Source organism: Chaetura pelagica, unplaced genomic scaffold, assembly GCF_000747805.2.
Source record: "Chaetura pelagica isolate M959 unplaced genomic scaffold, ChaPel_1.0 scaffold117, whole genome shotgun sequence".
In the NCBI taxonomy this organism is placed as follows: Eukaryota; Metazoa; Chordata; class Aves; order Apodiformes; family Apodidae; genus Chaetura; species Chaetura pelagica.
Genome location: NW_009954185.1, coordinates 8,871,329 through 8,895,781, shown reverse-complemented (window position 1 = coordinate 8,895,781; position 24,453 = coordinate 8,871,329). Strand labels below are relative to the sequence as shown.

The following is a 24,453-nucleotide window of genomic DNA, read 5'->3' as shown; positions in this document are numbered from 1 at the left end:
GGGGTCGCAGCCCGGCCCGGGGTCGCAGCCCGGCCGTCCGGCGCTCGGGCGCTCCTGGAACCGCGGGTCTGCCCGTGCCCGCCGCCGGCACCTGGAACTTCACTGGAATCTGCGGTGGGAGAAGCACGGTCTGTGGAGCCGCTGCGGGTGGTGCTGCAGCCGCTGAGTGTTCCTGCATTGTTTTATCCTGAGCCTGAAAGGCAAACCTGGATTTCATGGTTGTCTTCGTTACTGCCGCTGTGGTTGGATCCTACGTAGGGTGTCTCAGTTCCCTTCTTCCCCTGTGTAAACAGAAGAACACTATTCTGTGAAGCTGCAGCTCAGCATTATTAAACGCTTTCAGATTCTGAGCTAAAGTTATACTAGAAAGATAAGATAATATTAACATTAAGGCACTTGAACAAACAGAGTCCGACTATGAGTGGCTCTTCTGTGCAAGCTCCACATGAGAGCTGCAAAGAAGATTGATTAGAGGGCTGGTAAATAACTGCTGATCTGCTTCTCAGGGCCATGCAGTAATGACCAATGGCTGACTTCGGGGCTCAGCCTGCTGTGCTCTGCTCTGCTCTGATTGAATCAATGCTAATTACTGTGCTCAGCAGCAAAAGTTGTTGTGCTCCGGAGACAAAATTCAGAAAAGAACCCCAGGTCAGCCCAGTGAATTGTCTTTGACTATGCAAGAGACCATATTTCACGTTCTTGGGAACTGAGAAATATTTCCAGATTTTCATTTCTCCTTCTTGCTGTCAGGACTGCAAGGAGGAAGTGGCCAATCATTGACTCTGTGACCCTGAAGTTAGTTTTCAGGGGCCTGAAACAGTTAATTCTCTGTGTTCTCTGTGGTGTGTGTCTAGGATGTCATCGCCTTGCTCTACCTCTGCTGCGCTGGTACTCTTTGTGGCCCTGGCTGTGGCTGCAGGGGCTGAACAGGCAAAAGAGAGGAGCTGTGATGTTGTTGGTGAGGAGGGCAGCGAGTCACAGATGGAAAGAGCCCTGCTGAAGAAACTAGAGCCCCTGAGCCAAATAAGGTACAGTAGGACACCCTGCAGGCCTCAGGGAGCAAGGGGAGGGGAAGATGTGGGGCCAGACAGCAGAATGGTCTCCCTCATCAGTGCAGGCTGGGCCTGGCTTTCAGACCTCAGGTGTCTGCTGCTCTCAGCCCCATTCGTTGTAATCCTGTGAGCTGTCTGTTCTGTCCTTTCCCTGCTGCAGGTTTAATGTTACTGTGGAGAAAGGCAAAACAGAGAACTATGTCTACCACTTCAGGGTGTGCAGGGAGGTCAACAGCACCATGCATGATTTTGGTGGCCTGGTGCAAACAGATAGACAGAGTGGAAGGACCACAGTGATAGGAAGAATCAATGAAACCCAGGTCTTCAATGGAAGTAAGATTTAACTTCTCTTGTTCAGTAACATTCATTTGCCTCCTAATCTGGATTTGCAGCCTTTATTGTTTCCCACTTGGCAGGTGACTGGATCATGCTGATTTATAAAGGAGGTGATTCATATGGCACGCACTGCAGTGGTGAGAAGAGAAGAGCTGTGATAATGATTTCCTGCAAGCAGGGAGCTACAGCGGTGAGTGACTTAGAAGGGAGGAGAGGAGCAGGAGGCTGCCAGACACACTTTTTTTATGAGCAGAAAAGTTTTGAGGAGGCCACAAGGCTTTCTTCTGTCCGCCAGTGTCTGTTGCCTAGCTGTACATTGGTACAGTGGTAAAACTGTCTTCTGGTGAAGTTCAGTACACCTGGCCATATTTTCACATTATTTAACTTTTCCCAAATTGCAGAGGTCATTCAGCATTATTTCAGAAGAGCGGGAAAAGGAGCAGGAGTGTTTCTACCTCTTTGAGATGGACAGCAGTGTGGCTTGTCCAGCTGAGGATTCCCACCTCAGTGTTGGCTCCATTCTGCTGATCACGTGAGTCATTGGAAGAGCTGTTTGTGTCTGGGCCATGATCTCCAGTGCCATTTGGAAACCCAACAAATGCTACACCAGATTAGATAATTGTAGTGTACCTATTCACAGCCACCATTAGATGGTACTGAGCCTTGCAGGCTTGTTGGACAGAAGCTCTTGCTTAAGGCGTGATGCTACAGAGCTGCTCTGTTTCCTGTAGACATCCTCCTTCGTTGTTTATGGTCAAATGCACTGAATCCTGGTAGATTCGACTTTCTAAAACGGTACAACAGCTCTTTGCCAGAGGTGGGAATTCAGACCAAGAGTCGTAGGACTAATTTTCTTAATTAGTGCTTAGAGGCACTACTTTCTGAAATGCTGCTGAAAGCTTTATACTAGCAGATCAGTGTTCTGGGGACCTTTCCTGGTCTGTTCTCTCTTTATAGCTCTGTTCTGGCGTGGTGGTCAGCTACTGGCTCCAGTTCCTATCTGAGACAGGTAGCTGGCTTGGAAGAGGTTGTTTATACCATTTTCTCAGCTCTGATTTTTAATTCTGCCCTCCAGGTTTGCTTCAGTGATTGCAGTCTACATCATTGGTGGGTTCCTCTACCAGCGCCTTGTAGTGGGAGCGAAGGGCATGGAGCAGTTTCCTCACTTTGCCTTCTGGCAAGATCTGGGCAATTTGGTGGCGGTGAGTGAAAATCCCAGCCTGGCCCATATGTTAAGACGGGAGAAAATGGCATCTGCCTTGTATTTGTGGACTTTGTCTCTTGGTTAGTCCTACAATCAGGGTAGTTACTTTGAGGCAGAAGATGAGGCTAATCAGGGTGTTTTTGGGTTTTTTTGAGTACTCTATTTTTTAATTCCTTGCCGAGACTGATTCCATCACAATATCCTGTGATTGCTGTGTAACAGACTAGAACAGATGCTCACTAGTGGCTAATGCTTTCCAGGTAGGAATGTTAAGCTGAGGACTGTGGAATGTTCATGTCTGACTCCCTGAAAACCCTTCGTTGGTCACTGTAGGCAGTGCCATTTGTCATCCATCAGGTCTCAGCCTGATGTTGCTGCATACTCTTAATCAGCAAGACCAGAGCTTTCAAGACTGAGTAGGATGCTTGTATGTGTGCTCCTCGTTGAGTTCTGGGGAGCTGTTCCAGACACCACAAGGATAGGCATAATCCCTTAGCAAAAGAGAAATCTCAGAAGCTGCTTTGTTTTGGATGCTGAGTCAATTGCTTACAGTGATTCCAGTACAATATCCTTGTGCTTGTAGGATGGCTGTGACTTTGTCTGCCGATCTAAGCCTCGGAATGCGCCGTCTGTGTACCGTGGTGTGGGTGATGATCAGCTGGGTGAGGAGTCGGAAGAACGGGATGACCATTTGCTATCAATGTGATAGGCTTTCAACATCAATTTCTTTTCTCCCTGCCTCCCCAGTGCTTGTTTAGCTGGGTGCCTCCCAGCCAGTTCTCCTTCTCTCACTTCTGATTTTCTTTACACTATTAGCTTTTGCCGTCTCTGGTGTGTCAAGTCCCATTGATGCCTCTGGGTGCCAACAGCACTGGTCACTGAGGGCATGTCTTCTGAACATAATGCTGGTTTATGTTTTTAAAAAAACCTAACCTAGTTTTTGCAGCAAAACTAGGGAGGGGAAAAGTGATAAGAGCTGAGTAGAAGACAGCGAGAAAGCAGTATGAGCATTGACCTCTGAGCAGAAATGGGAGATGAATCACTGAAAGGAAAAAAATGGCCATGGGTGGGTACAGAAAGGGGAAGGAAGGCTGTGGGTTAAAACAGCTGATAATATAGAAGGGATATTTTGTGTCTTTCCCCACGCCCCCCCCATAGGTTTTACAGGATCCGTAAGACACTGGAATTATTTTTCTTTTAATGCAATTTCAGCTTTCCTAGCTTCTGCACTGTTTCTGCCAGCGCAGCCTGCGTAGTGTTCTATGCCTGACTCTGTGGGGTAGAATAGGCATTAGCACCCCACCCCTGCAGTGTTGCTTTTTTTCCTAACGGCAATATGTTGAAGAGTATGCACCAGTTTCTTTCAACAGATGTAAAGGAATGCATGCCATCCTCTCAGACTGGAGAGGGGCAATGCTAGAAAACTACAGGAGCTAAATACAGCCTTGTGACTTTCCAGTTCAGTCAAAATACTCCTCAAGTCTTCTCACTCACTGAGAAGCAAAATGAAATTATGTGCTGCTAAGTAAAGGGAATATTTGCTGAAACCAAAACCAGTATCAAGGCAAATTGAGACAGGTAGCTGCCACAAGTTCTATTGCAAGTTTCCCAAGGTGACTGCCCACATGGCTCTGTCACTGTCAGCACTGTGATTTCATGTTCCTTGTTTGGCAGAGGACCTTCCCATAAAGCTACCACATTTTATTTTTATGAAAAAGGAACCACAGTAGCCAAGGACTACTTAATGTTAACACATTAAAAAAACTGCATAAGGGACTCTTGTGCTTACCAGGTCAGCTTTCATAAATCACTTTCCCCTTAGCGTGGTGCAGACCAGTCTGAAGACACTTGCCCTGTGCAGATGGTACTCGCATACATTGTCTCACATTGTCTGGGAGTGAGAGACATTCTCCTGGGATCCTGGAGAAAAGCAGGTACAGCCGAGTTGTAAAACTTACTGGGAACTTTCAGAAACTTGGCACTTGATTCCTAATTGTTTTTATGTGAGGGGCTAGACTCTAAGCCACCCCATTTTGCCCTACTGTAGACTGGCTAAGACCTGTCCTCAGCCTTGAGGACATGGACTGTGGATAAGCAAGCCACTATTTTAACAGCACAGTCCAGGCAAGACTTGTGTATTTTTAATACTGCCAAAACAGTCTGAACAGTGACACTGAGGGAGAATGGGTAGCCCTGCTTTCTTGCTGCATCTGGAGTGGGCAAACAATTCCTGCTTTCTTTGACTTTTGTTACAGTCTCAATCTTTCTCATAACATGGGAAAAATAGGAAGCCACTAAGTCTGTTGTTACTGTTTTTCATGGTGATGTTTAAGGTAATTTTTTTTTGTACAAAACACAACTTTCAAAAATAAAATTACCAAAAAAACTGGTGAAGTGTTCCGCTAAATAGGAGCTTTCTTACTTACCCAAAGGTGAAGGGTACTTAGTGTGTGCCTTGTGCCTGAACTAGTCCTATTGTTAGTACAGGGTTTTTTTGCTGCCATCTTCTATCACTGTAGTTCCCCTTGGGCTTAAGAGGGAGGGCTATACACATCTTTCAAAACTGAAACTTAAATAGCTCAGGATGCTCTGTATTTTTCTGCAACAATAAACATCAGTAGTAACTTTGATGAAAGTTACACATCTCAAACACTAGCTTAAGGCTCAAGTGGGAGAGGGAGAGTAAAAAGCAGCCAGACCTGCAAAGCCTGAATAAGCTTTTTTTTATTAAGAACATTGAACATGAAATGAAGCCTTCCCCTTTAACTGAAATAAAATCTGTTTCTCAGAAGTAGCTAGTAATGTGGACAGGCTAGCTGCTTTGCCTGCCTACGCTGCCAAGGGTCAAAGTAAACAGTTCTATCATACCCAGCCTGCGATGAATAAAATGGTTTAAGGGTAGCCTTCCTTTGTTGATTGCTGTTTGTTAGACTCTAACCTCCCTGTCCCTACCCCCTAATTTCCTCAGATCAAATAATGTAATTGGTGCCAGCATGGGCAGCTTCCTTTGGGAAGCTTATTTTCATTCAAGAAGCCTCAGAAGTCTTCTCTCAAGGCAACAAGGATGTCATTCAAGTGAGATTCAACAATACGGTTAGGACTAGGAAGCTGTTACCGTATTTTTATCCATGTTTAAGCACTCTCCCTCTTTCTTTCTAACATGGGGCAATAAAGAGCCCATTCCAAAGATAGCTAATGTTTTCCTACCTATGCTATTAGGCCTCCTCCCATGCCACTACAGCTTTCCAGCAACAGTAGGTGCTTTCCACACAGAACAGTCTTAATTTCACTTAAATATTCACGTGAAACTTCTGAAAACAGAAAAGCTGAGACACATGGTTTATAAAATCATCTTGCTTTCAGGTATTTGACTCTAGGGGCACCCTTCTGTTCACACTTTGTGTAATTTCTTCATTTTTTTTGAAGCAGAGGTGCTTCTGGAAGAACTCTGCCCATCTTTTCACCTTTGGCAATCTGATTACAAAATTTCCGAGTACCACATTTGGTCCTTAAAATAACAACCAAAACCTGTAGAGGCCAAAAGGGAAGGACTCAGCCTATAATGTAATTCTACCCCTTAAAAAGGATAAGGGGCATTAAAGCATTAATATTCAATTGTTGGAGGGCATGTTTTGTTTGGTTTTGTTTTTTTTAACTGAGGAAGAGAAATATTTGTTTTACAGCAGCAACAAACAAACAAAAATAGCTTGAGGCAGGTGATACAACCCTGCTAGCTTAAACTTTATCCCATAAGCTCTCCTGAGGATAATGAAGACAGACACAAAAATACAAATGGATAAAAGAACATTTAAAAAAATATTAAAACCCTAGCCCACTTTATGAAGAGCCTTGGCGCTTCTGGACACTGCTTTGGATCTGTAAATTATGCTCTAGCATAATGAGGAGACAAACCTAGTGCTGCAGTTCCCTAATGTAAGATGTTCCCCCTCCCCTTGGATTTTTCCATCACCTTGTCATAAGTACTCAGGAGAAATACTCCTCTGACTGGTGCACAGAGGAGCATCTAGACTGATTAGCTGCCACAACACTTGTCTTCACAGTACCTCTACAGTAAAGGTAAGACAGCTCCTATTGCCATGGGCCTTCAAGTTTGGTAAGCATGCTGGAATGGCTATTAAACCCAGTTTGTAAACAGCCTAGGTATTTTTCTTAAAAGAGTGGAACAGCAGCAACCTCTTTTGCTCAAATTCTTGTTTGTCCACCTCTGTTACTTGGAATTTAATAGTTCCCCTCCCTAATTGCCATCAGCACAGCTGCTCCTACTGTCTGCATGGGGCCAGCTCTCACTACGCCTGAAGTTCTGGCATAGCAAGATTCAAAGCTAAGATCTAGCAGACCTGCTGAAGCAAAAAGGGGCAAGGGCAGCTCCCTTTCAGATATCTGCTAAGACAGAAAGAGGTCCTCTTCCTGTCTCTTTGTGGTATATGGGAGAGGCGTATTTAAAATGAGGGAGAAGGAAAGATGTTTCAAGGTCCCAGGTGGGAGTGTTCCTCCCCCATGTAGCACCATTAAGATACCAAGACAAGGGCTTGTGCATGGCAATTTCAATCAGTTCACTTCCTTCTCACTCTTCTTGAAAACAAAACCAAAGGGGACTGCCCCATTCTTCCCCACTCCAGCAGGATGCTCCAGAACTGGCAGCTGCCCTGCGGTCAGAGTAAAAGTGAGATTTTTGGCTTCAGAGCTGTTAAGTCTCCTTGAGGACATTGATCTTGGCACAGATTTTGAGAGCTGGTCCCAGCTTGATGTTCATGGCACTCATAAGGTGTTCCTCCTTCAGAAGCAACAGGGCCTGGCCATCAATTTCCTGTGACCGAAACTCCTCAGCAATCTCCTGGCACCCTGTGAAACCAAAAAGAAAAAGCACTGAGAAACAGATGTGCCCTGGGTACTCCTCTCATTCCCACTCTTTGGACCTCTGGTAGGTACAGAAAGCAAGGCAGGAATCTCACCAACTCCCCTCCCTACTCTACTCCACAGTCTGCCTGCGGACAAAGGATACTTGAGAAGTACCACTCATCCATCTGTATGACATACTCCAATCCAGAAACATTTACAGAAGTACAATAAAAGCACCAGGCACCACTGACACTGCTTTCTTTTAGAAAGAAAGCCAACAAATATCCTCATACTATTGGATCACAAGATCTTTACTTCACCTTGCAAAGATGCAATGAACTCATACACTTCCTCCACACTCCAACGACTGGGATTGCTGGAGAGGAAGACTGGGTTGATGCCATGTAGATCTGGGGTAGGTGGGGCCATACTAGAGTTTGCCAGGTCCCTCTCTCCATGACTGGCCCTTACTGGCAGGGGTCCTGGAGATGTAGGAGACAAAGCTTCATCATAGCTGGAGTTATCAGAGCCTCGACTTGAGTCTTCTTGGCCCTACAAACCCATAGAAAAGAGGGAAAAAAGGTGTTTTGTAAAAAATTCATAATTACTAAGTGCAAAACAAGACAATGGAAACAACAGAAGTTGTCCTGACAGTCTGGGACAGCTCTCAGGCTGTTGGTCCAGGGGCAACTGACACAAGAGCTCCCTAATGCCAGAAAGGGGAAACTACTCTTTCCTCCCTTCCTTTTTCTTCTCCCAATCCTCTGCCAGTCTCACATCATTCTCACATCAGCTGTGAAATTCATTCAATTCTTCTATAATCTGATTCAAATAATTCATGTGGAAGAATGCTAATCAAACAGGGAAAATGGATGGCTTTCTACCAAGGCTGTCAGCTGATCTGACTCACCAAGACCTCCAAGAGGTGGGATTGAACACAGAGTCAACAGAACAAGTACAAATGTGAATCCACTTTTTGCAGTTGATGAGTAAGTCGAACAGCTCACTGTGCCTTTGTGTAACATCTGCATCAATGTGCACTCAACATATCCTGTACAACTACATTCACTGTGAGAAAGTGGTACACCCAGCAGTGACAACTTTCACACTGGTATCTGCCTGGCCAGAGGCAGACAGGACTATGTCCTTACCCTGTGGCGCTTGCCCTGGATCTTCGTTCGAGTGATTTCAGAGCTGCTGCGCCGCGGTCCCCGCCGGCGCACACGAGCGTAGTTGGCTTCCTGGAATTCCTTCATCTTCTTTCTCTGCAGCCGGAACTGATGGCTGCAGCTGACATTGTACCTCAAGTAAGTAGAAGGAGAGCAGCAGTTAGGAAATAGCACCTATCTACATCTACTGTTTCTCCTTGCTCTAAATGGGGATAACACTGCTCTTTTTTTAATTCTGTTGCTCCTCCTCCTAAGACTTCCCTTTGGAAGGAATCAGTCCAGACTTTTGAAACAAGCAGTATTTGGACAAAAGAGTCTTGATCTAACATCTGAAGGGTCAATTAAGTCATTCCCCTAAGGGAAAAAAAGACCCATAACAAGCACTCTGCTATCAGCAGATTGAGGGAGGTTCTCCTCCCCCTCTACTTGGCCTTGGTGAGACCTCACTTGGAGCACTGTGTCCAGTTCTGGGCTCCCCAGTTCAAAAGGGACAGGGATATACTGGAGTGTCCAGTGGAGGGCTACGAGGATGATTAAGGGACTGGAACACCTGCCTTATGAGGAAAGGCTGAGAGACCTGGGGCTTTTCAGTCTAGGAAGGAGAAGACTGAGGGCTGGGCATCAAGAAGGCAGGGACAACTTCTTTTCACTTGTGCCCTGTGATAGGACAAGGGGCAATAGACTCAAACTCACGCACAGGAAGTTCCATGTCAACATGAGGAAGAACTTCTTTGCTGTGAGGGTTACAGAGCACTGGAACAGGCTGCCCAGAGAGGTTGTGGAGTCTCCTTCTCTGGAGACTTTCAAGACCTGTCTGGATGCCTTTCTGAGTGATCTGCCCTAGTTTGGTTTGGTTTTTTGGTCCTGCTTTGGCAGGAGGGTTGGACTCGATGATCTTCAGAGGTCCCTTCCAACCCCTAATATTCTGTGATTCTGTGATCAATAGGAAGCAGCAATGACAAGTCTAACTTCTCCCCAGGTTTTTTCCTCAGTGCTCCTTCATGTCTTTGTCTAGTACCAATGCAGCAGACAGCTACCAGCATGCATTTGTTTAGTCAAGTCAAATCTACACTTGACTGAGGAAAGGTTCTTTGGAGCCCAAGAACTCCCCTCTTCCCATTTCATTTTCTGAGCTAGTCAGAAATTCTGCTTACACTTCACTACATTCACATCCCCAAACATAGAAGCATTCGCAAATCATTTAGAGTCCTAAAGGATCTCTGTGGTCAGTGCATCCCACAGAGGGAAGATCAGATGTACTTAAGTGTACACTACCTAGCGAAAGGGGCATGTGCCTGATTCCAGAGAATGTATAGTCAGAAAAAAGGAAGATTGTCTTGCTGTTACCTTTTAGCACAGGTCATGGAACAAAACCTCTTCGAGCCACGGAACTGAGTTGCTGGGGCATACTTCCCACAGTATTCACACTTCAGCAAGTTTGCCTTCTTATCAATATCTAGTGAGATACAGAGATAAACACCAGTTGATCTGAACCAGATCACCCACAATGATTCTCCATTCCACTATTTTTCTGATCAGATTCCAAGCACTATTCTTGACTGAATCTACTAAGTAGTTAGGCTGGGGAAGAAGCTGGGGAAAGAGTGTCAGAAGCTCCACTAATTAGGACCCCAAAATATTTAACAGAGCAGTTTATTTCTCCTTGTCAGTACTGTTTCACTGAACAAGGGAAAAACAGCATATCCTTCATTTCCTAAAAGGCTGTGAGGGCAATCTGCATCACTGCACTCTCTGCTGTGTTCACACATCCTTCACAGCCATTAGGCGCAAATGCAGTTCAAATTCTGCTTCCTACTGACACAGTGTGTGTTAGATCAAATCGACAACAAAAAAGTACTGTCTTCTGGCACCCAAGAAAAGGAGATCCTAGGTCCATAACTTGAGGATTTATGGAGTTAGCAGGAAGGCAAGTCCATAATTTATAAAGTCAGTAGTACAACATCAGAGAGCAGAAACTGTAAGTAACACTAGCTCAGCCTCCTAGTGCTGAAACTCACCAATAGAAGCACTGTCCTCTCCTGGAGAATTGCTGGACAGGTTTTCACTCTGGCCAGTAGGAGCCTTCCCCTGCAGTGGTTTCTCAGACTCTTTCAGCAGCTGAGAGCAACCCACCTGGACAGAAAGAGAACGTTTGGCTCATCAGAAAAGGATTCTGTGTCCACCACCCTCTGCAAAGTATATGCTACTCACATCTTATTACAGCTGAGAAGAACCCTTCTGCCTACTAGAGAAGCTGAAAAAAGTTATTCCTCCTTCCTGACTCACAGGTTTGTTGGTTCATTCAAAGATTACCAAGTCCTACCTGCCTTGAATATCCTGCAATTCCATGTAACTACATTTCCCCTTATTTGTTTTAACTTCCTGCTTTTTTCCCCTCACTAAAAACAGAGAGAAGAACCTTCTTATAATTATTGTTTTGGGGACTATTAGAGAAAACAGTTCCAGTCACACTGGTTTTACTCCTTATAACCCACCCTCTTTAATGTGATGCTCCCTCTTTCCTGTCTGTCTCTCAGGCTATAAATACTGAATTGTAATACAAGGAAAGAAACTCCTGTTCAAAGATGGAAGCCCACTATCCTCCTGAGAGAGCATTATAGCTCCTTCCCCCACAGCAGACAATCCCTACCGGAAAAGGCTCTGCTCCTTCCTGAATGACAAAGCCTTCAATGATGTGTGTGAGGATCTGGGGCTTCACAATGGCTTGTGGGGGTTTGGAGTCTCCCATCTGTCGTGACACCATTGCCAGGTTTGGGGTGAAAGCGGAGGTGGGGGTGACTGATGCTCCTTCACTTGAGGTGGTGTTTGGGGTTGCAGTGGCAGCAGGATCTGATTTCTCTGGAAAGTTAACACTGCAAGTCAGTTACCTTTGCTTACTCTATTTCAAATTGAATACAAGATGAGATCATTAGCATACACAAGCAGAGTTCTCCTTTGTACCTCACCTCCAAGGCCACTCTTCTCCTCCATCCTTTTTGGGCTGTCTCTCACAGGAGAGGACCTGGCAGGCAAGAGGGCAGTGACACTGGATGACTCCTCCTTCTCCTCCTCTGACTCTGCCTTGCGCTTTACTGGTAAGGTCTGGGACTTGCCCTGTGTAAATAAAGAGAAACCTGTAAGCAGAGAGAGGAGCTCCAAAGCCAAGAACAAGACAGACTGAAGGCAAACAGAAGATGCACCCTTCTCTCCTGCACTGAATTTCCAGCCTGGTTGGAGACATTCAACTAGTGGTGTTCCTCAGAGGTCAGTACTGGGTCCAGTCCTGTTCAGCATCTTCATCAATGACCTGGATGAGGGGACAGTGTATCCTCAGCAAGTTTGCTGAGGATATGGAACTGGGAGGATTGGCTGATTCACCAGAACGCTGTGCAGCCATTCAGCGAGATTTGGACAGACTGGAGAGCTGGGCAAAGATGACCCTAATGTGGTTCAACAGAAGTTAAGTGTCGACTCCTGCACCTGGGCAGGAATAACAACACGCACCAGTACAGATTAGGGGTTGACCTGCTAGAAAGCAGCTCCATAGAGAAGGTCCTTGGAGTCCTGGTGGACAACAAGTTATCCATGTGGGAGCAACGTGCCCTTGTGGCCAAGGCCAATGGTATCCTGGAGTGCATTAAAAGTGTATCCAGCAGATCGAGGGAGGTTCTCCTCCTCCTCTACCCTGCCCTAGTGAGACCACATCTGGAGTATTGTATCTGGTTCTGGGCTCCCCAATTCAAGCAGGACTGGGATTTACTTGAGTGTCCAACAGTGGGCTACAAGGATGATTAAGGGACAGGAACACCTGTCTTATAAGGAAGGGCTGAGAGATCTGGGGCTGTTTAGACTAGAGAAGACTGAGAGGGGATCTTATTAATGTATATAAATATCTGAAGGGTGGATGTCAAGGAGGGACCAATCTCTTTTCAGTCATGCCCTGTGATAGGATGAGGGGCAAGGGATGCAAGCTAGAGCACAGGAAGTTCCACCTCAACATGAGGAAAAACTTTACTGTGATGGTTACAGAGCACTGGAACAGGCTGCCAAGAGGCTGTGAAGTCTCTTTCTCTGGAGACTTTCAATACCCATCTGGATGAGTTTCTGTGTGATCTGCCCTAGGTGATTCTGCTCTGGCAGGAGGGTTGGACTCTATGATGTCTAGAGGTCCCTTCCAACACCTACCATCCTATGATTCTATGACTCCTTCTTCCAGAGATGCCTCAGCCTCCCTCACGGTACATACCTCTTCTTAGGAGCATTTGCATAGCAGAGAGCAAAGCTTCAGAAGACGCACAACTATACAAACTACACAACTATACTTGCAAAGCTACAGGCTTAGGGATGAGTGGTTGGAAAGCTCCATGGTGGAGAAGGACCTGGGGATGCTGGTTGACAGCCGACTTGACATGAGCCAGCAGTGTGCCCAGGTGGCATCAGGATTGGTGTGGCCAGCAGGAGTAGGGAAGTGATTGTGTCCCTGTACTCAGCACTGGTGAGGCTGCACCTCAAGTACTGTGTGCAGTTCTGGGCCGCTCCCTGCAAGAAGGATGTCAAGTTGTTGAAGCATGTCCAGAGGAGAGCTACCAAGCTGGTGAAAGGTCTGGAGATCAAGTCCTGTGAGGAGAGACTGAGGGAACTGGGATTGTTTAGTTTGAAGAAGAGGAGGCTGAGGGGATACCTCATTGCTCTCTACAACTACCTGAAAGGAGGTTGTAGGGAGGCGGGAGTTTGGCTCTTCTCTCAAGTGAATAATTACAGGATGAGAGGAAATGGCCTGAAGCTGCACCAGGGGAGGTTCAGGCTGGATATTAGAAATAATTTCTTTACTGAAAGAGTTGTTGGACAGTGGAACAGGCTGCCCAGGGAGGCAGTAGAGTCACCATTCCTGGAAGTATTTAGAAGAAATGTAGATATAGTGCTTAGTAAAATGATTTAAGCAATGAACAGGTACATTAGGTTACAGTAGGGGGATTGAGGTTATGGTTGGACTTGATCTTCAAGGTCCCTTCCAACCAGAATGATTCTACGATTCTAATGATACCACTATGATTAGGATCTGCTGTCCCATTTCATGTTGATACATTTATATAATACCAAGACACCAAGTAAAAAATGAAACAGCAGTCACCCAGCAGTTTTTTAAATAGCCCTTTGGCTAAATCAGATCAGTTTCAATGAAGAAGAGTAAAAAGAGTAAGGGACACATGTTGGAAGAGAGCAGAATTTTACCCATTCTAAAAACCAGAGAAATCCTGTGACACCATCCTGAAGAAGCAGTCAGAGCTCAGCAACAGCCTCAGCAACTGGCTAAGTATTTCTTAACTGGCAAAGTGCTGTTGTCCCAGGGAGTTAGGCAGGCCCTAGCTGGACAATTCACAGTAGCATGGACAAGGCCTCTGGAACATGAGCCATCCATTTTCCTCTGCATAGACTGTTGCCAGGGGATCCTCTGAGGCCTGGAGTCAGTGGCTGGTACCACACACCAAGAGGTCTCTGACTCAGAAGTATCCACACCTAGTGAGGAAAGGGGAGTCTTCATGGCCTACACAGCTGTCATCTGTCTCCTGAGAGAGACAATAAAGAGACCAATTACTGTTTGTATTGGGCTTGCACAGCAAGGTTTTGATAGCAGTGTGGCTGCAGAGGTGAATTCTGTAAGAGGACACAAGAAGCTTCCCTCATGTCCAAGAGCCAGTTCCAGCTGGTTCCCGGACAGACCCACCACTGGCAAAGGCCAAGCCCACACACAACACTGGTAGTGCCTCTGTGACAGCATATTTAAGAAATGGTAAAAAATACTGTGTGACTGCAGCCAGAGGGAGGAGTGAGAATATGTGAGAGAAACAGTCCTGCATACAGCAAGGTCAGTGAAGGAGGGGAGGAGGTGCTTCAGATGCCAGAGCAGAGATTCCCCAGGAGCCTGTGGTGAAGACTATGGTGAGGCAGGCCCTTGCAGCCCATGGAGGTCCACAGTGGAGCAGATATCCACCTGCAGCCCGTGGAGGACCCCACACCAGAGCAGGTAGATGCCCAAAGGAGGTTGTGACTTCATGGGAAGCTTGCAGTGGAGCAGGTTTGCTGGCAGGACTTTTGACCCTGTGAGGGACCCACACTGGAGCAGTCTGTTCCTGAAGGATTGCACCCCATGGAAAGGATCCATGCTGGATTAGTTCATTAAAAATTGTAGTCTGTGGGAAGGATCCACCTTGGAGAAGTTCGTGGAGAACTGTCTCCCATGGGATGGACCCCATGCTGCAGCAAGGGAAAAGCAAGAGGAGGAAGGAGCATCAGAGACAAAACATTATGTATGAACTGACCACAACCCCCATTCCCCATCCTCCTGCACCACTTGAAGGGAGAAGGTGGAAGAGTCAGGAGGGAAGTCGAGCCTCTGAAGAAAGTATGGAGATGCATAGATGTGTTCTTATTTCTCATTATCCTACTCTGATTAATTGGCAATATATTAAATAATTTTCCTAAATTGAGTTTTGCCTGTGACAGTAATTGGTGAGTGATGTCCCTGTCCTTATCTCAACCCATGAGCTTTTTGTTGTATTTTTCTCCTCCTCTCCTGTTGTGAAGGGGGAGTGATAGACCAGCTTGGTGGTCATCCAGCAGCCAGCCAAGGTCAACTCACCCCATTGTTGAATATATTTAGTATGTGATATAGATACCTATCCCATTTGGGGCAGGTTCTGAGTCTCATCTATTTACTTCATGCAAGCCTTGAACGATAACATGGGAGGGAAATGCTTGTAGTCAGTAACTACAAGGGTTGTATTTGAATTAGATTTTTTGAGAGGAAAAAGTCTCCACATCCCTTTACCCAAACCCCTTAACCATCCCATCCCACTGACCTACGCCTGGACTGCGCCTGGTGTCCTAGGAATGAACAAAGAGAATCCATATGCTATTCTTCTCAATAGTATCACTTACTGGCAACTGGACAGACTGCATGTAGAATGCTGCTGGCATCTGAGCCACAGCTGGAGAGGAGGCTGGGCTCTTCACCATGTGGGCTGTGCCTTGAACTTGTGCCAAATTCACCCCCGTGGTGAGAGGAGGAACTTCCTGTGAGGATGCTGGAGCTGCAGATGAGGACGGGGAAGCAGCATGGGCTTGGGAAACAGGCTGGACCACAGCTGGCATTCCCCGGGATGTCGGCACTGCTGCAGCAATCTGAGCCAAACCCAGTGCCTGGGCTTGGCCTGAGCCCTGCTGCCGAGTACCAACCACCTGCACTGGGATGTGTGGTGGAGGCTGCTGGGTTGCTGACATTTTAGTAGGCCCAAGCTGAGGTGGTTTGATGGGGGTGACCAGAGATTTTGACTGAACTGGAACAGGTGACTTGGTGGTTGGCTGGCAAGAATTGTCCTGCTGGAGCTGCACAGGCTGTGGCTGGGACTGCAACATAGGTTGCACCACAAGGGTCTGAGCCTGCTGCTGGCTTTGAGGTGGAGCCTGCTGCTGTGGAGGCTGAGCTTGCTGCTGCTGTTGGGTCAGAGAGGGTGATTGATGCTGTTGCTGCTGTTGGGCCAACTGAAGATGGGTGGCTGTGTGAAGGAGCTGGGACTGACGGTGCTGGAACTGCTGCTGGTGATGAATGGCAATCTGCTGCTGGATTACCACCTGCTTCTGCAGGTGGATCTGCTGCTGCTGCTGGATCAGCGAGTGGGGCTGGATCTGCGTATATGTTGCTGTACAAACACAGAGTGGGAAAAGAGAGTTAGCAACACTGCAGCTGGGAACAACAACAAAAGGCAGGCAGTCACGGCGCAGGTCAGAGTCATTAAGTTCCAAAATGTCTGACAAACTACTGGCAGAGGACATGAGGGACTAAATCAACGTATCTTGCTAATAAATAGGGATAAACCCTAGAAACAAGCCTCCAGGAGCCTAGAGTTTGAGAGGCATGTTGGGAAACCTCTCATCACTGGGCTTTCAAATGGCTCTCTTGTGAAAAGCCCAGTGGGCTCATATACAAGGAATAGGTTTGTACTTACCTGAGCTGATCAGTGTCTGGCTGGGTGCTGGTGTGGCTGTCCTGGTCAGGTTCATGCCCACCATTTGCTGTCCACCACTGTCTGTTTCGCCCTTCTTTGTGCCTGCATTATCTGTCTCTGTCTGGCTTCCCTGGCTGACAGTCACAGCCTGGGCAGCTGCTATGGGTAATGGCTGAACAACTCCTGTGCCTTTCCTTTGGCAGCTGCCAGCAGAGCCTGCAGAGGAGGTCTGGCTTCCACCACTTGTCACCACACCCCCAGGAACACTGCTGCTTGCTGCCCCCTGGCTCAAGTTGAGGGACTGGCCTGTGCTGCCAGAGGCCTGAGCCACCGCCAAGGTCTGGCCTGTGCTGGTGACCTGTGGTAACCCTGAGGGCTGGGAGATGCCCGGCAGAGCTGCCTTCTGAGCAGGGCCTTGGAGCTGGGTGTTGGTGGCCGAGGTCTGCTGGCTCCTCACAGCTAAATTCTGCACCTAGAAACACACAGACAAACCAGAATCTGTTTGCTTTACATAGGCTACTTGCTGCAAGTTTAGCAGAGAAGGCACAAACAACACGCTCTATTAGGTTGCAGGCTAAACTGATGCTTCAGGTTTCACGTAGGTAGCTGGCTAATGGTGCAGGGCAAAGCTCAGGTGTGGCCCTCCCCAGGAAACACATTATCCTGAACCGCCTCCTGCCCCATCTCTGATGGAAGTTAAAGATCTCGTGGCACTTTCAGAACAGCACATAAGGACACTGACATTCTCTGAGGCATGGGATAACTTTCAGACCTGCCTGCTGTGCTTTTGCATTGGTAGGACCCAGTTTAGCATGTCTCTAAAAGAGCTGAGATACCTCTTAGAAGACCAGTCACTCCTTCTCCATTTTTGTGCCACCTGCCTCCTCCCCCTGCGCAGGGCTTTCCACAGAGCAGGCCACAGATCTACTCATGGCCTGCAGCCCTTCCAACTTCACCAGTTCCTCTGCATTTTGGTTCTGCCACCCTCTGCATTTACTCCTTCTCCTCCAAATGCAGTGTTATCTTCAAGTTTGATCATTAATGACTTTCCTTCAAAGAAAGTGCTCAAGACAAGAAAAGTATGAAGTAACTGGAAATCCCAAGAATGAGTGGGATAGAACAAGAAAAATGGGAAGCCATGGCAGCTCCTTGACTTGAAGAGTTAGTTACAATCAATGTAGGAGCCTTTACCACTGGCAAAGACTCTTCCTTGCAGAGTGACTGAAAACTAGACATAAAACTCAACAATTCTTTTTGCACAAAGACAGCTAAGAAACTGTGAAAATGGACTGATTGAGCCTATGGCTCACCCCAGAAATTTTTTTTAAGCAGAAATTAATCCCATCTCTGAAGGCAAAAAGCAAACATGTAAAAACAGTGGCAAGAGAGAATAGAATCTTCTGCCTGCACAGGGACACAGGTTGGGAATAAAACTCAGCTAAGCTGCTATACAGGGATGGGTGGAGACAAAGACCAGACTGCAGGGTGACAGAGAGCAGGGGAACAGGAAGACTCTGGGAGGGGGTGTCACTGACCTGGTCTGTGTCTGCATGGACCCCAGGAGACTGAGTGGGTGGCACCTCCTGCTGGACAGCGGCCACAGCCCCGTTGGGCATCAGGATGAGTTGGGAGGCAAGAGGCACATTGCGGCCCAAGGTCCGGTTTACCTGCAACAGGTTCCCCAGCTGTGGCTGTTGAGGCAAGTTCAGGTGATGTGGAATGAAAGAAACGGAGAGGAAGAGAGAAAGAAAGACAGCGAACCACAAGCGATTACAAAGCAACACTGGGCTGCAATGCCTCACCTTGCAAAACCCCCAACCCTCCCTGCACTGAACATAATCCTCAGGAACAGGAAACAAACTCTCTTCTTTCAATCTTGGGCCAGGGCCAACTCCCATAGTCTGCCAAAGGCTGGCTGAAAGTCTGGGGTATCACTGAATTTTCAGATGTATATCTGGGGCTGGTTGAGAAACAGTGATAAAAGACATACATCCAAGACCATGGCTGCTTGAAAGATCACTATCTGTATCTGAAGTCAACTGAGAGACAGACAGTATTTTTAAGTAGGTAATCAAAACCCCAGACTGACTATATAGTCAAGCCTAATGTTTCCTATTTAGCAGCACTTCAAAGCAATTAAAAGGATTACGTGTTTGTTCATGTTGATATATGTTTCTAGACTTACTTGAATTCTGACTTAGATCCCTGAGCTCAGCAGTGGTAGAAGACAGTAATTTACCACGTATCTGTTCCAGCTTTGAACAAGAATAATAGCTTTATTTCTGTGAGCTATATTCCAATTTAGGACATACAATTCACATTTATGCTCTAGTAAGAAGTGCCATGGGATCTTTAACATCTATGCAGAGCAGACACAAACACGGTTCTCAATGATGACACCCGAGCCACAAAAATACAAAGTTCATCTAGTCTCAAAAGCTGAGCCCAGAGTCAAACTTGTGGTTTCAGGGACATGGGCATCCCCATCTGAATGTAAAATACAGTGCATAATCCTTAAAGCTAGAGTTAGTCCAAAGGTGTTGGTAATCCAAAACGGTGGAACACTGAAGTGGCTAGGATGTGGGGTTCATGGTCAGGACATATTTTGTGTCTACATCTCTTACCCGGAGATACATCTGGGTCTGTGACTGATTGACAGGTGGTGAGGTGGTATTTCCAAGGAGCACAGGCTGAGTCAGGGTTGTAGCACTGGGAGAACTCACGCTCTGTGACCGACTGATCAGCTGAGCTGCTGATGTGGTGGCTAGATTGATCTTCCAACATAGAAAAGCCCCAAATCATATATGAGGAAATGGAGGCAAAGAAGTAAGCACAGATTTACTTACTGGGACAAAATCAGAACAGACATCTTACAGTTTTTTACTCATATCCCACAGGAGACCAAGAAAAACATTCTCATCTTAGAGGCTACACAATCTAAACTAGCCAAAGCCCTGAGTGCTAATCTCATTTGTATGCTAAGCCTGAGTATTGCTGTTAGCATGCAGCTGCAGTAAAAGAAATGCATAATTTTCTCCAGCCTCTAAAATAGAGGTAAAAAACCCACAAAGTAATCTCTACTATACCAACTCATCTACTCTCTGAACAAATCCCAGTTCCTCAATACTCAGTACAAAACCAGATGTCCTCTTATTCAACAAACTACTACTCTGTCCAAGAAAAAAAGGACATACTTTTTCAAGTTGCTCATTATTCCTCCTTCTTAGAAGTCCTGATCCTTTTCTAATCCATTACAATATAACGCCACAGCCAAAGAGAAACAAGTGTCTACCTTTCCAGCTAAGAGGCCCCTCCCACTCATAAACCTTCTCTGGTCTCAATGCCCCCCCAGTATTGATAGCACCCCAAATCCTCAAAGTTGTCTGCATCTTGTGGATTCCCAGTATTCTTAGAAGCTGTGTTTTCTTAGCTGACTCCCTTCCTAAAAGACAAAGAGTAGGAATAACAACGTGAGGGGGGAGAGACTTTGGTATGTGTGTGAGGGACCAGTTACTTACAGAGGCCTGGGTGGTGGTGGTTTGTTGTGGGGTGCTGGTGTTGGGGGAGCTGGCATGTCTACTGGCTGCAATTGTAGCCTACAAGGCAGATTGACAGAGAAGTGAACACCTGGAACAAATTTTTCAGTCCAGCCAAAATATTTGGCTTTGTCACAACACCAAATCCCGTCACCATCATCTTCCATTTCTGAGAACAGGGGCACAATCTAACCATCACAAATCTACCACTAGGCAGTTTAGTAACAATGCAATTATAGCACTCCAAGTAACCAATTTCAGAGTATAGCAGATACAGTGCATAGAGGAATGTAAATACTATTATATTTTTTTCTCCTCCTCTATGATCCCATGGGAAATCTGCTGTATGAATTTAGTTAGTTTTGTAATGAAGATTTGTATTAAACTGGTGAGAGAATTATAATCCCTCTATGCTGTAAAACTGCAGATAGGGATTTTGAGAACAATTAAATCCTGGACTAATAGCCAAGGAGGACAGCTAATGATGAAGATACTGTTACACAGACAGAACTGTATCCACATCACACATAATCTACCTTCAGCTGATGGTAAATTCTGGTAGGTGAGCCAAGTTGCTAAAAGAAGAAAAATCACTCTGCAATTATGCATCATAAAATACCTCAATTAGTATAAACTATATCTACTCCAGATCCCTCTTGCTAGTAACTTGTAACAAAACCAAAACCTTCTAATTTTCAAGACAGAAAATTCAGAGGATACCACCTGAAATTTTGCACACACAAGACCATGTTTATTCTCAGAGATGGTCTACTTTAATATAGTTTTTAAACCCTACTGCACCCACTGCTAATTTAACCACACATCTTTTATTTAAAAAAGGTGCAGAAGCTAGTCATAGGCCCCTGAAGTGCAAGTTTCCTGATGGGTATGCCAAATTTTATCTTCCCCTGATCTGGACCTGAAAACCAAATGAAACTTTGCATCAGGCTTCTGGTTTACTAGCTGTTTGTATTGCATTTAGGGACTCATTGTCTGCTGATGAATCAGGATGACCTCTGTGCACAAGTCACTGTATATAGAGAGAATCTCTGGATCTTCCCCAGAGAATGATCCAGTTCTTCTCCTTCTGCCCCTTGGCAACTCACCTGCTGGACAGCAGCCAGGCTGTGAAGCTGGGCACTGCTAAGCTGCTGCTGGAGCATAAACTGATGAAAGTACTGGGCTGCATTGGGCTGTCTCTGGAGTGCCTGCAGGGCCTAAGGAAAAAGGAAAACCCAGTTGTCAAAAATAGCATGCCCTTGAGGTGTGACTGGAGAAAAAAGAAGAAATAAGTAACAGCCATGACACCTCCCTCAGAAAAAAGCAAAGCCACTAGATTAGCACATCAAAATATGTAGTACAGCTTCAAATTTGGTAACAGATTGATTTACAGGTGTATTCTAGGACAATGGGAAGCACACTTGCAAGATTTTAATAAACTCCAGGAATTCAGGGATGTGCATGCTCACACACGCAGACAAGTGCTCCAGCGTGGCAGGTATATGGAAGAGATATACTATATAGAGAAATTGGGATGATAAACTGAATTACTTGCTCTAGAACAGCAATCTATTGGATCACAGTATGGATTAAATCTAAGAGGCTGGACACTTGAGGAGTAACCTATAAAACATGAAGCACTGTATCCGGCTACAGGAACTAAAGGCTGCACCTCAAGCACTGTGTTCAGTTTTGGGCTCCTCACTACAGAAAGGACATTGATGTGCTGGAGCATGTCCAAAGAAGGGCAACGAAGCTGATGAAGGGTTTGGAGCATATGTTTTATGAGGAGTAACTGAGGGAGCTGGGGTTGTTTAGTCTAGAGAAAGAAAGGCTGAGAAGAGACCTCCTAACTCTCTACAGCTACCTGAAAGGAGGTTGTAAAGAGGTGGGGATTAGTTACAAGTTACAAGTGATCAGACAATAGGTAACAGCCTCATGTTGCATCAGGTGACATTTAGATTCTATGTTAGGAAAAAGTTCTTCACTTTAAGGGGTTATCAAGCATTGGAACAGGCTGCCCAGGGCAGCAGTGGAAACACCATCCCTGGAGGTATTTAAGAGTCATACAGACATAGTGCTTAGGGATATGGTTTAGTTAAGGACTTGTCAGTGTTAGGTTGATGGTTGGACTCAATGATCTTGAAGGTGTTTTCCAGCCAAGGTAATTCTGTGATTCTTTGATCAGGCTTAGCACAAGAATTTCTAAATCTGAACACATTACAGTCCTTTGAGCATGCTCCCACCTTGACACATGACAGCACAGAACATGAAAGCGCTCACCACTGCCTTCCACTGATGCATATCCCATGACAGATCATAAACACATCTCACCTGTACTGCCTGCCGCTCATAGAGAGACATCTGTGGTATCTGAGAACGGGTGCTTCCTCCAGAACTGGAGCTCCCACTAGTGGAGCTAGAGTTCTGCTCACTTTCAGTCTCCATGGTGACAGGATCCCAGGAGCTCAGGCTGAAACAGACTCAGGATCTACATTGACAGAATTGGAAACTAAGTCAAGCTAGAGAAATAACCAAACCAGATTTCACTGCATTATACAGCTTTCACACTGGAATATCCTGGTACCAGGCTTCTTGCACAGGGGACAGAGGACTTCTTGCTACAAAACAGGGGACAAATGATGCTGAGGTTCTGAAACTACCCAGAAATTATACTCATGGTTCAAGTTTCTGTTACCACAGACACAAATGTAATGCACACATTCTCATATTTTTATTGCTATTCTACAGTTGGAAGCTACAGCATCCTGATTTCTTAAAAATGCATCACAGTGAGCAAGCAGCTGCAGCTCATTCAGACAATCATTTGGTTACACACTGGATGAGTTCTCTGTCAAGGCTAGTGAACCGAAGCAAATTGCACTGTGCTTCCTGTTTCCAGCTGAACTTTGGCAACTTCTGATCCTCTCTTCCTCCAGTCCTACAAGAGGTGTAATTATCCCACAGCTCCCCTGTCTGACTGTAGATATACTAACTCCTTCTAATTTAGCTCCCAGCCCTCAACTATTTCTTTCTTCCAGCTACTTGCTGTTCCTGACAGACCATAACTTTAATATTATACTGAAAGCCGGGATCTGTGGTGGCAAGTTGCTTTCGGGAGGAATGGAGTCAGAAGCAGAGTGAATGAAGGGTTCACTGGCAACACTTCTGAAGGCAAAGCTGCTAAAGAGATCTTGAGAGATCTTCCAGCAGCAGAGTTGCAGTGAACCACAGGACTGAGACAGGTGGCTAGTGAAGGCTTTCATCAGCCAAGAGGAAGAGAATTGAGACTGAAAAGAGTGCTTAGCAGAAGCGTAATATATTGGGATGATCAGGGAGTTTCCAACAGCAAGAATCATGGGCTATACAGGGTATAACAGTACTAGGGATTAGAGTCACAATAGGGAAATCACTGAATAACTTCAGTTATTAGATTCATTCAACCAAATTCCACTGGAAAAAAAAAGTCTTTTTAAGAAGTATATAATTCCATATAAGATTAAAAAAAAAAGCTTCCAATAGTCTCAAAATGACTGGCAGTCTGTTTCTTTCCAATATACCAGCTGGCTCACCTGAAAACCACCTAAGAGACCTCAAAAGGAGACCCATAAGCTTTCAGGATTCCGTATCACGGACATAGCCCCTGTATCTACACCTTTCCAAATCCAGAGATTTTGAGCTTCACAGCCTCCACCAAACACAACTTTTTTCTAGGTGCATAAACAAGCAGATCAGTGCAGCAGAAAAGAAGGTGCAACAGTCTCAATTTACAACATTTTGATTTTGGAAAGGTGTTAAGGGCAGCAGACTACTTTAAAGTAGGGAAACAGCATTACCACTGCAAAGGCTAAATGGCTACATCATGGAACTGCTGCTGGAAATCCACTCCTGGTGTGAAGGACCAGGTATTTCCTTACACGAACATGAAATGTCCTTTAAGTCAGCCGACAAAACTGACTTAACACGGTGTCTCCACACGGCGCTGAACCCCCTCTGTGTGTATGGGGGGGGGAGCAGCTGCTGCAGGGGAGGAGCCTTGGCCGGAAACAGGGGCAGGACTAGGTCCCGTCTGATTGGCTGAAAAGCCCGGAAATGTAAAACTGGCGCCGAAGAACCCCATGAGAGAGGCAGCGCGGCACGCCCCTCTCTCTCTCTCGCTCTCTCGCTCTCGCTCGCTCTCTCCTCGTGTGTTCGAGGCGGTCGTCTACACCCGCAGCCTGCCGCCGCCATTGTTCCTGCCGCGTGCTGCCGCCCGTCCCCGCTGCTGGGAGCTGCCTGCCAGGCGGCTCT

At 46.1% G+C, this 24,453-nt stretch overlaps 2 protein-coding genes across 2 annotated transcripts; one reads left to right on the top strand and one right to left on the bottom strand.

Moving 5' to 3' along the window:
• The first annotated feature begins 855 nt into the window (after nt 1-855).
• On the top strand, nt 856-3,396 carry M6PR (mannose-6-phosphate receptor (cation dependent)). Its single transcript, XM_010002989.1, has 6 exons — nt 856-1,028; nt 1,213-1,385; nt 1,469-1,578; nt 1,790-1,920; nt 2,464-2,590; nt 3,176-3,396. Exons 1-6 carry the CDS (start codon nt 856-858, stop codon nt 3,296-3,298), a joined length of 837 nt encoding a protein of 278 aa, XP_010001291.1. The 3' UTR covers nt 3,299-3,396.
• Nucleotides 3,397-7,129: 3,733 nt separating this feature from the next.
• Nucleotides 7,130-22,657, bottom strand: PHC1 (polyhomeotic homolog 1 (Drosophila)). The gene is made up of 14 exons (XM_010002990.1): nt 22,498-22,657; nt 21,270-21,380; nt 20,146-20,223; nt 19,252-19,401; nt 18,163-18,318; nt 16,628-17,099; nt 15,561-16,321; nt 11,588-11,735; nt 11,272-11,480; nt 10,640-10,754; nt 9,969-10,077; nt 8,604-8,754; nt 7,773-8,004; nt 7,130-7,455 (listed from the first exon to the last, which is right to left on the bottom strand). Exons 1-14 carry the CDS (start codon nt 22,609-22,611, stop codon nt 7,301-7,303), a joined length of 2,961 nt encoding a protein of 986 aa, XP_010001292.1. The 5' UTR covers nt 22,612-22,657; the 3' UTR covers nt 7,130-7,300.
• Between the last annotated feature and the right edge of the window lie 1,796 nt (nt 22,658-24,453).

What these genes read in the sequence shown, in the direction of transcription:
- M6PR (XM_010002989.1), top strand. Translation starts at nt 856, where the DNA reads ATGTCATCGCCTTGCTCTACCTCTGCTGCGCTGGTACTCTTTGTGGCC. An exon ending in GGCTCCATTCTGCTGATCAC is followed by an intron (nt 1,921 to 2,463) that starts GTGAGTCATTGG and finishes TCTGCCCTCCAG; the next exon opens with GTTTGCTTCAGTGATTGCAG. An exon ending in ATCTGGGCAATTTGGTGGCG is followed by an intron (nt 2,591 to 3,175) that starts GTGAGTGAAAAT and finishes TTGTGCTTGTAG; the next exon opens with GATGGCTGTGACTTTGTCTG.
- PHC1 (XM_010002990.1), bottom strand. Translation starts at nt 22,611, where the DNA reads ATGGAGACTGAAAGTGAGCAGAACTCTAGCTCCACTAGTGGGAGCTCC. An exon ending in ATGAGCGGCAGGCAGTACAG is followed by an intron (nt 21,381 to 22,497) that starts GTGAGATGTGTT and finishes CTTTTTCCTTAG; the next exon opens with GCCCTGCAGGCACTCCAGAG. An exon ending in TCCATGCAGACACAGACCAG is followed by an intron (nt 17,100 to 18,162) that starts GTCAGTGACACC and finishes GTGTGTTTCTAG; the next exon opens with GTGCAGAATTTAGCTGTGAG.